The sequence below is a fragment of the Schistocerca americana genome, chromosome 11 (assembly GCF_021461395.2).
Source record: "Schistocerca americana isolate TAMUIC-IGC-003095 chromosome 11, iqSchAmer2.1, whole genome shotgun sequence".
NCBI lineage: Eukaryota > Metazoa > Arthropoda > Insecta > Orthoptera > Acrididae > Schistocerca > Schistocerca americana.
Window position 1 is genome coordinate 165,249,689 of NC_060129.1, and position 13,516 is coordinate 165,263,204.

At 43.6% G+C, this 13,516-nt stretch overlaps 1 protein-coding gene across 1 annotated transcript in view; it reads right to left on the reverse strand.

The window, feature by feature from the left end:
• LOC124554209 (putative sodium-dependent multivitamin transporter) overlaps window positions 1-13,516 on the reverse strand; it is a 390,772-nt gene that overhangs the window by 68,233 nt on the left and 309,023 nt on the right. Inside the window, exon 3 of the mRNA XM_047128278.1 lies at window positions 10,787-11,008. Within this exon, the coding sequence (XP_046984234.1) occupies window positions 10,787-11,008 (222 nt within the window). The remainder of the gene's footprint in view (window positions 1-10,786; window positions 11,009-13,516) is intronic.

The window sequence follows — 13,516 nt, forward strand, 5'->3', positions numbered from 1 at the left end:
TGTTCAGGTTTCCTTATTGGTAACGCCACGTAGCGCTCTGTGTGAAAATCACTGGCTGTGCTGTGTGCAGTCTGTGGCTGGTTTTGCATTGTTGTCTGCCATTGTAGTGTTGGGCAGCTGGATGCGAACAGCGCGTAGCGTTGCGCAGTTGGAGGTGAGCCGCCAGCAGTGGTGGATGTGGGGAAGTGACATGGCGGATTTTTGAGAGCGGATGATCTGGACGTGTTTCCACCAGAAACAGTACATTTGTAAGAATGGATGTCATGAACTGCTATACAGGGTGAGTCACCTAACGTTACCGCTGGATATATTTCGTAAACCACATCAAATACTGACGAATCGATTCCACAGACCGAACGTGAGGAGAGGGGCTAGTGTAATTGGTTAATACAAAGCATAAAAATATGCACGGAAGTATGTTTTTTAACACAAACCTACGTTTTTTAAATGGAACCCCGTTAGTTTTGTTAGCACATCTGGACATATAAACAAATACGTAATCAGTGCCGTTTGTTGCATTGTAAAATGTTAATTACATCCGGAGATATTGTAACCTAAAGTTGACGCTTGAGTACCACTCCTCCGCTGTTCGATCGTGTGTATCGGAGAGCACCGAATTAAGTAGGGATACAAAGGGAACGGTGATGGACCTTAGGTACAGAAGAGTCTGGAACAGCACATTACGTCCACCTTCTTATTGGTCTTTTTCACTGACGCACATGTACATTACCATGAGGGGTGAGGTACACGTACACAGGTGGTTTCCGTTTTCAATTACGGAGTGGAATAGAGTGTGTCCCGACATGTCCGGCCAGTAGATGTTCAATGTGGTGGCCATCATTTGCTGCACACAATTAGTACGTATGCTCAGATTGCGAATCTAACATCATAAATAAAGACAAGGGGAAATGAATTACGCGTCCTTCCTCTTCCGTAACATCAAATACATTTTAGTTATTCTTTTTAAAATGAACTGCGCAGAAAATCATTCACCAGTAGTGAGTAACTTTTTAGTAACGCCAGATGATATTAAGAGCTTGCCGGCGCGGGTTAGCCGTGCGCTCAACGGCGTCATATCGCGGACCGACTTGCTCTTTGCGCCGTCAGTTCGAATCCTTCCCCGGGCATGGATATGTGTTAGGTTGTTGTTGTTGTTGTTGTTGTCTTCAGTCCTCACACTGGTTTCATGCAGCTCCCCATGGTACTCTGTCCTGTGCAAGCTGCTTCATCTCCCAGTACCTACTGCAGCCTACATCCTTCTGAATCTGCTTAGTGTATTCATCTCTTGGTCTCCCTCTACGATTTTTACCCTCCACGCTGCCCTCCTATACTAAATTGGTGATCTCTCGATGTCTCAGAACATGTCCTACCAACCGATCCCTTTTCTAGTCAAGTTGTGCCACAAGCTCTTCTCCCCAATTCAATTCAATACCTCCTCATTAGTTACGTGATCTACCCATCTAATCTTCAGCATTCTGCTGTAGCACCACATTTCGAAGGCTTCTATTCTCTTCTTGTCCAAAGTATTTATCGTCCATGTTTCACTTCCATACATGGCTACACTTCATACAAATACTTTCAGAAACGACTTTCTGACACTTAAATCAATAGTCGATGTTAACAAATTTCCCTTCTTCAGAAACGCTTTCCTTGCCATTGCCAGTCTACATTTTATATCCTCTCTACTTCGACCATCATCAGTTATTTTTCTCCCCAAATAGCAAAACTCCTTTACTACTTTAAGTGTCTCATTTCCTAATCTAATTCCCTCAGCATCACCCGACTTAATTCGGCTACATTCCGTTATCCTCGTTTTGCTTTTGTTGATGTTCATCTTATATCTTCCTTTAAAGACACTGTCCATTCCGTTCAGCTGCTCTTGCAGGTCCTTTGCTGTCTCTGACACAATTACAATGTCATCGGTGAACCTCAAAGTTTTTATTTCGTCTTCATGGATTTTAATACCTACTCCGAACTTTTCTTTTGTTTCCTTTACTGCTTGCTCAATATACAGATTGAATAACATCGGGGAGAGGCTACAATCCTGTCTCACTCCCTTCCCAACCACTGCTTCCCTTTCATGCCCCTCGACTCGTATAACTGCCATCTGCTTTCTGTACAAACTGTAAATAGCCTTCCGCTCTCTGTATTTTACCCCTGCCACCTTCAGAATTTGAAAGAGAGTATTCCAATCAACGTTGTCAAAAGCTTTCTTAATGTCTACAAATGCTAGAAACGTAGGTTTGCCTTTCCTTAATCTTTTTTCCAAGATAAGTCGTAGGGTCAGTATTGCCTCACGTGTTCCAACATTTCTACAGAATCCAAACTGATCTTCCCCGAGGTCGGCTTCTATCAGTTTTTCCATTCGTCTGTAAAGAATTCGCGTTAGTATTTTGCAGCTGTGACTTATTAAACTGATAGTTCGGTAATTTTCTCATCTGCCAACACCTGCTTTCTTTGGGATTGGAATTATTATATTCTTCTTGAAGTCTGAGGGTATTTCGCCTGTCTCATACATCTTGCTCACTAGATGGTAGAGATTTGTCAGAACTGGCTCTCCCAAGGGCGTCAGTAGTTCTAATGGAATGTTGACTAGCTTGCATGTATATCCTAAATTCCTTGTTCCACCTCTCCCTTCCCATCTTCTCATCCCATCTCTCTCCATCCATCTCCTCCACTCCCTATTTCTCTGTGCACAACCTGCCGCCGGGCGATGTGGCCGAGCGCTTCTAGGCGCGTCAGTCTGGAACCGCGAGACCGCTACGGTCGCAGGTTCGAATCCTGCCTCGGGCACGGATGTGTGTGATGTCCTTAGGTTAGTTAGGTTTAAGTAGTTCTAAGTTCTAGGGGACTGATGACCTCAGCTGTTAAGTCCCATAGTGCTCAGAGCCATTTGAACCATTTGAGCCACAACCTGCTGCCACTCTCCCAGTCAATCTGCTCTTCCCTCCTCTCTACACCCATTTCCCTCTGGATGTTTAGTAGCTCTGCAGATCTCCTCCTCCCTGCACCTCTCACCCCCGTCCATCTTCTTCTGCTCCATGTTTAGTAAAGTCCATACCTTTTCCTCCTCCCCAAATCTCTCTCTCTCTCTCACTCTCTCTCTTTCTTTCTGCGTGTGTGTGTGTGTGTGTGTGTGTGTGTGTGTGTGTGTGTGTGTGTGTGTGTGTGTGTGTCCATCTCCACCTTCCCCCCCCCCCCTTTATGTCCATTTCCGTTGAATGTTCAGCAGAGTATAGTGTAAAAATCTGATGTAAATCCATCATCATCTTTTAGAGATTTTTGGTAACAACATTTCTCTTTATACATTACATATGTATTTATGGCAGTTATACGAGTCGAGAGGCACGATATGGAAGGAGTGTTTGAAAAGGGGATGAAACATGGCTGTAGCCTATCCTCAGTGTTATTCAATCTGCATATTGTGGAAGCAGTAAAGGAAACAAAAGAAAAATTAACAGTAGGAGCGAAAATCCGTGGAGAATAAATAATCTTTGAGGTTCGCCGATGACATTGTAATTCTGTCAGAGACAGCAAAGGACTTGGAAGAGCAGTTGAACGGAATGGACAGTGTCTTGAAAGGAGGATATAAGATGAACATCAACAAAACCAGAACGAGGATAATGGAATGTAGTCGAATTAAGTCGGGCGATGCTGAGGGTTTAGATTAGGAAATCAGACACTTAAAGTAGTAAAGGAGTTTTGCTATTTGGGGAGCAAAATAACTGATGATGGTCGAAGTAGAGAAGATATAAAATGTAGACTGGCGATGGCAAGGAAAGCGTTTTTGAAGATGAGAAATTTGTTAACATCGAGTATAGATTTAAATGTCAGGAAGTCTTTGCTGAAAGCATTTGTATGGAGTGTAGCCCTGTATGGAAGCGAAGACCGGACGATAAATAGTTTAGACAAGAAGAGAATAGAAGCTTTCGAAATGTGGTGTTACAGAAGATTAGATGGGTAATCACGTAACTAATGAGGAGGTACTGAATAAAATTGGAGTGAAGGGAGATTTGTGGTACAACGAGAGTAGAAGAAAGGATCATTTGGTAGGAGACATTCGGGGCTTCAGGGGATCACCAATTAAGTATTGGAGGAAAGTGTGGAGCGTAAAATTGGTAGCGGGAGACCAAGAGATGAATACACTAATCGGATTCAGAAGTATGTAGGTTGCAGTAGATACTTGGAGATGAAGAAGCCTGCACAGGATAGAGTAGCATTGAGTGCTGCATCAAACCAGTCTCTGGGCTTAAGACACCACCACCACCACCACCACCACCACCACCAACAACAACAACAACAACAACATGTGTTTATACATTTTATAATTTTAACTGCCAAAGTTATGTTTTGCTATGGAAATATGACACAAGAATTGCAAAACTAAATATTTTTTTTAAATTTTCTTTTCCATGTCGACAATGTCATTGCAGTCCACAATTAGGAACACAGCAAAACAAAAAATCTCTCAAGCAAAATCTCTCAAGCCGTTCTCAGGTTTTGTTCTTTCATACATGTGGCAACTGATTAGTGAATATAGATTTCCATGTCTTATCTTTATTTCACTCACTGCAATGTATGAGTTAAAATCAACCAAATACAAAGTAAGCGCAATGCGTTTTATAGTTTTGTGCAATGTTTTATTTAATTTGATAAAACTAAACTAAACTCCATGTGAACAGGCCTTGGAAGGGACCGACCGGCCACCGTGTCATCCTCAGACCACAGGCATCATTGGATGCGGAGTTGGAGAGGCACGTGGTCAGCACACCGCTCAGCCGGCCGCATGTCAGTTTACGAGACCGGAGCCGCTACTTCTCAGTCGAGTAGCTCCTCAGTTTGCCTCACAAGGACTGAGTGCACCCAACTTGCCAACAGTGCTCGACGGACCGGACGATCACCAGTCCAAGTGCTAGCCCAGCCCGACAGCGCTTAACTTCGGTAATCTGACGGGAACCGGTGTTACCACTGCGGCAAGGCCGTTGGCTTATTTAATTAGACGCAAGACAATAAATATGACCAATAACGAAAAGGAACTGATTTCATTATCGGGTGAAGATCTCAGACTGCAAGATGTGCAAAGACAGGGTGGCGCATGAAATGTGTTACCATTTTGTTTTTGAATATAAACTTTATTGTCTATACAATCTGAAAGGAACGTATACTACAATGAAGAGCCGTCCATGGAGATTTGTTCTAACTCAGCACATGCTCAATATGCCCACCATTTCGTTTCCCTAACTTCCTTCAAACGAACCCTGAAGTTAGTGATTACCCTACGGCACATGTCTTTTGTAATTTCACTGCAAGCTTGAAGAATACGTCTTCTGGACTCCATTAAATCACGTGGACGTTTCGGGAAAATTCTTTCCTTTAGGTACCCCCAAAGAAAAAAGTCACACGGATTGAGGTCTGGACTATTGGGGGGCCAATTTTGTCCATCATTGAAGCGACCTGGAAGCCTGAGTGAAATAATTCGCATGCCGAAATGCTCGTGTAAAAACTCCAACATAGTATGAGATTTTCACTCTGCAGTGGAGTGTGCGCTGATATGAAACTTCCTGGCAGATTAAAACTGTGTGCCTGGCCGACACTCGAACTCGGGACCTTTGCCTTTCACGGGCAAGTACTAGTTCTGCAAGGTTCACAGGAGAGCTTCTGTAAAGTATGGAAGGTAGGAGACGAGGTACTGGCAGAAGTAAAGCTGTGAGGACGGGGCGTGAGTCGTGATTGGGTAGCTCAGTTGGTAGAGCACTTGCCCTTGCAGTATGTGGCCTTGCTCCATCTTGCATGAACCACTGCGTGTTGAAGGGCAAGGCAGTAGCAAGAAGCTGTGGAATGAAGCTTATTGCGAAGCATGCTCAAATAACGCTCGCTGTTCACAGTTTCTTCAAAGAAAAAGGGCCCAGTAAGTCCGTGACTGGAAATTGCTGCCCAAGCTGTAATCCTCAGCGTATAATGTTGTCGCTCATGAAGCACTTGTGGTTTTTAAGTGGCCCAAAAGCGTACATTTTGTTTGTTAACCACACTGTCTAAATAAAAATGCACCTCGTCTGAAAACCAAACGTTGTTGAGAGTTTCTTCCCTATCCTCCACCCACTGAGCAAACGGTAGTCTCTGCTGCTTGTATTCTTCAGTGAGCTTCTGTGCACAGGTCATCTTGTATGGGTACCACACGGAGGTCACTTTTAAGAATGCGTTGAATGCAGCGTCTGGATATTCCCAGTTGCACCGCTGCCTTTCTACACGATTTCCCGGGACTTCTCTGTACAGCAACTCCTACCGCTTCAATATTCTCCGGCGAACAAACAGGCTTAGGCCAAGGTCGCTTCGCTTCCAATACTGTTCCTTCCTGTACAAATTTATCGTACAACCTGTGGGTGGTCTTCTCGCCAGGGACCCATCGTGTGTTAAACTGTTTTCGGAAACGCCTCTGAGTCGCAACAAGACTTTTCGTTTCACGAAAAAGTAACACAATTGCCGATCGTTGCTGTGTCGTCAGTCTTCCATTGTCAGCCATTGCTGCTTACTAGTCTCCTAGCGGCAATATCGTGAATTACACGTCATTCCGTAATTAATTTGTTTTTCCAAGCTCTGCTGGTACTGCTGTAGAGATCCCAGCGGGATATCTATTGTGCGTCGTAAATTGTGAAAGAAACTATTGGTAACACATTTCGTGCGCCACCCTGTATCAAATTTTTTCAGCTATTACTTTTCAAGAAACCAGGTAAGCATTGCATAATGGCCGGAACACCGGCTATCAGCACAGGTACCAGCACTTAGCGAGCAGTAGGGGAGAGTGGGGCAGTCTGAACCACGGGGCACAATGAATCACGTAGCATAATTTCAGTATAAGGTGGTAAATTATTTTTTCCTCTGTGCATATGTCGTCAGTACTGCTCTACCAACTGACACTTGTTTTCTGCAGTATCTAGTTCCCGCCATTAGTGTTGTAGTGGTGATATGTTAGTTTCGCGACAGTGAAATAATTTTTGGGGACATAGATTGAATTTTGTTCACTCCTTTGTCACCAAATTTTAGACAAAGTAAGTCATTGTAGCAATATCAGTACTGTATTTTAATGATATAGATCTTCAAATATTAACAATGTTCATACATAACCTCACATGAGTCTTGTTTGAAATATGTACTGTTGGAGCACATTGAACCAAGCTCTCCCAGGGCACAATGGGCCATGGTTCGTTGTGCCCCAGGAATCTTTTAAGTGTCCAATACAAGCACTCTGTGTTTGTTTCCTTAGCATGGGTAAAACATATGTGTAGGAATTTAAGGCTTTTAAATCACAGACGTTCAGCAGTCCTGTTTTATATTATCAGGTTTGAAGATGATTCTTTCATACCGCAGGAAGACGAACAGAGCTAAAACTGACCATTACGTTATGCAAGAAGCTGTACGCGATGTTCTTAATAAGGGCATGGCAGTTCACCAAGCAGCTAAATCTCATTTAATACCTTACCCAATTCTTCATTGATATGTTCAAGGCATTAAATGTGGTTCCAGAGAAAGATTGACACCAAACTGTGACAATTGTAAGGTATTTTCTGTGGAGCAGGAGAAAAAATTAGGTAAAGGATGAAGGTTTTGTTCCAGATAGCAACATACTTTATGTGCTCCTACGACCTGCTACTGATGGTGTGACAAAGAGACAAAAATCATATTTCAAATCTGGAATCAGCTTCGAGTCCACTGATGTTCGGTAATTGCAAAATAAATAACATGATTGTGTGCCTACAGATGTAATTATATGATTCACACATGGAATATATGTACACATTATGTTTTAAGTATATTTACACTTACTTTGTATGCTAAATAGGCTCTTTCAATTAACCTGTTTAATGTGGTTCATTGTACCGCACATGTGGGGCACAATGAACCATTTACCAAATTTTCTTCAAAGGCCTGCAGCTAAAAAACAATTAATGACAATGCAATCATATAAGGCCATTTGCTACTTGAATGATTGAACTGTAACAACTGTAAATCACAACTGTGTAATAAAATTATTGGATGAGTAACATGGAGAAATATTTTTTATGGTTCAATGTGCCCCACTCTCCCCTACAGCCGAAACAAAAGCTGCCCTCAGCACAGAATGTAGAGAGCACGTCTGTGCCAGTGGGAGGATTGATGGTCGGCACTGCACACGTGGGTGGAGAGCTGGCTCTGAGCACTATGGGACTTAACATCGTAGGTCATCAGTCCCCTAGAACTTAGAACTACTTAAACCTAAGTAACCTAAGGACATCACACAACACCCAGCCATCACGAGGCAGAGAAAATCCCTGGCCCCGCCGGGAATCGAACCCGGGAAGGGTGGAGAGCTGAATGGTTACCTGTGTAGTATCCCTTTTGCAATATTCACCATTATCGAGGTGAAACATAAATAAAAATGACTGTATGTGACTAAAAATCAATTGCAAACACTGATTTATCATTGATTTGACTGTAAAAATATACAATATATATCGATAAATGCAGAAAAGACATTATTTTTAGTGTATGAGCTTATAATGTGTAGGTAATTAAAAGAAGTATTATCATCTCTGTAAGAGTATAAAACACAATGCAATGTTCATTCTTCTCTCTAGTCTGTTTTGTTCTGTTCGCTCTGGTGTTAGCTGGAATAAGGCACGCAAGCTGTTCTGCTGCGCTAGCATTTGTTTCTGTCGTAACCTAATTGCAAATATTTAATGGTGTAAACTGTGTCCTAGTAAGAATATATTAGTATAAAGTGATCTCCGTGTGTTATTTCAAGAACCTACGCCACATTTATCTTATGAAAAGAATATCTAATGAAAATTATTTAGCATGTTTCCAGCTGCTGCGGAGCGAGTAACAGTGATCTCTGATTGTTAACAATTAGCCGCCATTACGCGGTACATTTAAAAATATTTTTTTACAGCACAATGTCTGATAGCCGGAGCGGAAGAAATTATGTAAAAATATTCAGTGAGATTAACTGAAGTATTCCAGTGAAATAATTTTATTAAAACTTGTCCATTTTCTGTGATAGTGAACTGGAGCTGAGTAATACTACGCTATTGCATTTACAGTAATTTGTAGGGAGCCTGGCGCTCGATAAAACCAGATTTAATACGTAATTGGCAACCTACGAAATTCATTATTTTGCTTATTATATCTCTTTTGTATTTTTTTGAAAGCTAAAAGTAAAAACTAACTCCACTGAAAATCAGTAACAGATCACGATAAATCAAAGGACAAACAAATTTACCAGGAGAGTGTTTCCTCAAAATAAATCATCATCATCATCATCATCATTTAAGACTGATTATGCCTCTCAGCGTTCAGTCTGGAGCATAGCCCCCCTTATACAGTTCCTCCATGATCCCCTATTCAGTGCTAACATTGGTGCCTCTTCTGATGTTAAACCTATTACTTCAAAATCATTCTTAACCGAATCCAGGTACCTTCTCCTCGGTCTGCCCCGACTCCTCCTACCCTCTACTGCTGAATCCATGAGTCTCTTGGGTAACCTTGCTTCTCCCATGCGTGTAACATGACCCCACCATCTAAGCCTGTTCGCCCTGACTGCTACATCTATAGAGTTCATTCCCAGTTTTTCTTTGATTTCCTCATTGTGGACACCCTCCTGCCATTGTTCCCATCTACTAGTACCTGCAATCATCCTAGCTACTTTCATATCCGTAACCTCAACCTTGTTGATAAGGTAACCTGAATCCACCCAGCTTTCGCTCCCATACAACAAAGTTGGTCGAAAGATTGAACGGTGCACAGATAACTTAGTCTCGGTACTGACTTCCTTCTTGCAGAAGAGAGTAGATCGTAGCTGAGCGCTCACTGCATTAGCTTTGCTACACCTCGCTTCCAGTTCTTTCACTATGTTGCCATCCTGTGAGAATATGCATCCTAAGTACTTGAAACCGTCCACCTGTTCTAACTTTGTTCCTCCTATTTGGCACTCAATCCGTTTATATTTCTTTCCCACTGACATTACTTTCGTTTTGGAGATGCTAATCTTCATACCATAGTCCTTACATTTCTGATCTAGCTCTGAAATACTACTTTGCAAACTTTCAATCGAGTCTGCCATCACAACTAAGTCATCCACATATGCAAGACTGCTTATTTTGTGTTCACATATCTTAATCTCACCCAGCCAGTCTATTGTTTTCAACATATGATCCATAAATAATATGAACAACAGTGGAGACAGGTTGCAGCCTTGTCTTACCCCTGAAACTACTCTGAACCATGAACTCAATTTACCGTCAACTCTAACTGCTGCCTTACTATCCATGTAAAGACCTTTAATTGCTTGCAAAAGTTTGCCTCCTATTCCATAATCTTGTAGAACAGACAATAACTTCCTCCTAGGAACCCGGTCATATGCCTTTTCTAGATCTATAAAGCATAGATACAATTCCCTGTTCCACTCATAACACTTTTCCATTATTTGCCGTAAGCTAAAGATCTGGCCCTGACAACCTCTGAGAGGCCTAAACCCACACTGATTCTCATCCAATTGGTCCTCAACTAATACTCGCACTTTCCTTTCAACAATACCTGCAAAGATTTTACCCACAACGCTGATTAAAGAGATACCTCTGTAGTTGTTACAATCTTTTCTGTTTCCATGTTTAAAGATTGGTGTGATTACTGCTTTTGTCCAATCTGGTGGAACCTGTCCTGACTCCCAGGCCATTTCAATTATCCTGTGTAGCCATTTAAGACCTGACATTCCACTGTAGTTACATTATTTTTTTTTTAAGAGATATAATACCTGGTAGGCGCTGGCAGCCTGGAGGCGGAAGAAGACGGGCAGGAAGAGGTAGGCAGCCACAGGGGTGACCAGCCCGTAGCCCAGGTTGATGGCGATGAACTGCGCGCCGTACACGAAGTTCTCGGAGCTGACGCCGAGCAGCGTGATGGCCGACATGAAGCTGGCCATGAGCGAGAAGGCGACGGGCCCCGCCCCCAAGCTGCGGTCGCCCAGCAGGTACTCCTGCACACACACACACACACACCCGGCAGCGGCTCAAAACTTGGAGACAGTCAGAGGTACAGTGCTATCAGCTGCCACAGGCTAATGGGGCCAGCAGATCCCTAGCTGGAGGGAGCTTTCTTCCTCCGCTCAATGGTTCAAATGGCTCTGACCACTATGGGACTTAACATCTACATCTACATACATATTCCGCAATCAGCTATGGTGCGTGGCGGAGGGTACCTCGTACCACAACTACGAGGTTGGTGGCTGCAGTCGAAACAAAGATTCGTGAGGACAGAAGATTCACAATTTCCACTCTTTCTTTGGAATTTCCACAAGTTTCGAGATCGGTTTTGTACAAAATTGTGTCTGAAAACCTAAACTTTAAGAAACTGTGTTCTCGGTGGGTACCCAGACTCCTCACAGACGACCACAAAGGGAAGGGATTTGCCACTTCATTGGACTTTTTGATTCGTTACGAGGAAGAAGGAGATGACATGTCGAGTTGGTTGGTTGGTTGGTTGGTTTGGGGAAGGAGACCAGACAGCGTGGTCATCGGTCTCATCGGATTATGGAAGGATGGGGAAGGAAGTCGGCCGTGCCCTTTCAGAGGAACCATCCCGGCATTTGCCTGGAGTGATTTAGTGAAATCACGGAAAACCTAAATCAGGATGGCCGGACGCGGGATTGAACCGCCGTCCTCCCGAATGCGAGTCCAGTGTCTAACCACTGCGCCGCATGTCGAGTCAAATTGTCACTGGAGATGAAACGTGGGTATCCCGTATCACTCCCGAAAGCGAGCGACAATCGATGGAATGGCGACACACAACCTCACCCGTCAAGGTCAAAGCCAAACAGACGCTGTCAAAGCGCAAGATTATGGCAACTGTGTTCTGGGACCGGGCCGTTTTTTATTTTTAAAAAAAGATACAAATACTTTTGTAAAAAATTTTTTGTTTTCTGATTCTACACGCTTTTACCTATTTTTCTACATAGTTGCCTTGTTTATTTAAGCACTTGTCATACAGTACAACTAAGTTTTTAATTCCCTCTTCAAAGAATTCGGCCGCCCGCTCCGGCAGCCAAGAGTTCACGGCCGCTTTCACTTCATCGTCGTCGTTGAAGCGCTGCCCGCCAAGATGGTGTTTCAGGTACCGGAAAAGGTGAAAATCGCTAGGAGCGAGGTCGGGGCTGTACGGTGCATCGTCCAAAACTTCCCAGCCAAAAGAATCAATCAAATCCCGAGTCTTTTGAGAGGTGTGAGGCCTAGCGTTATCGTGCAGGAGCAAAACTCCTTTTGTCAGCATGCCGCGCCTTTTGTTTTGAATTGCTTGGTGGAGCTTCTTTAGAGTTGCACAGTAGGCATCTGAGTCGATTGTCGTTCCTCGTGGCATAAAGTCCACTAGCAAAACACCGCGCTGGTCCCAGAACACAGTTGCCATAATCTTACGCTTTGACAGCGTCTGTTTGGCTTTGACCTTGACAGGTGAGGTTGTGTGTCGCCATTCCATCGATTGTCGCTCGCTTTCGGGAGTGATACGGGATACCCATGTTTCATCTCCAGTGACAATTTGACTCGACATGTCATCCCCTTCTTCCTCGTAACGAATCAAAAAGTCCAATGAAGTGGCAAATCCCTTCCCTTTGTGATCGTCTGTGAGGAGTCTGGGTACCCACCGAGAACACAGTTTCTTATATTTTAGGTTTTCAGACACAATTTTGTACAAAACCGATCTAGAAACTTGTGGAAATTCCAAAGAAAGAGTGGAAATTGTGAATCTTCTGTCCTCACGAATCGTTGTTTAGACTGCAGCCACCAAATCGTCAGTGATCACAGAGGGCCGGCCTGAGCGTTCTTCGTCACGGACGTTTTGACGGCCATTTTTGAACTCTCTAACCCATTGACGCACTTTACCTTCACTCATTGCATTCGAGCCGTAAACTTCTGTTAACTGACGACGAATTTCTGCAGGCGATACGTTTCTCGCGGTCAAAAAACGTATCACTGACCGTATCTCACACGCGGCTGGCGATTCAATAATCGTAAACATTGTAAAGTAGCACAGCGGTGCGTACACGTCAGCTACAGAGCTGCAACTTGCATCAGTGTGAACGGGAAGGATGCCGGCAAGTGGCGCGGTCGCTTGTTGCGGCGTCCGCGCGAACTACGGGACTATACGCGCGAACGGCCCTTACTTAAAAAACAACCCTCGTAGCATCTTCTCTCCCTGTTCCACTCCCAAACAGAACGAGGGAAAAATGACTGCCTATATGCCTGTGTACGAGCCCTAATCTCTCTTATCTTTGTGGTCTTTCCGCGAAATATAGGTTGACAGCAGTAAAACTGTACTGCAGTCAGCCTCAAATGGTGGTCCTCTAAATTTCCTCCAGAGACTCCCACCCGAGCATTTCCGTAACACTCGCGTGATGATCAAACCTACCAGTAACAAATCAAGCAGCCCGCCTCTGAATTGCTTCTATGTCCTACCTCAATCCGACCTGATAAGGATCCCAAACGCTCGATCA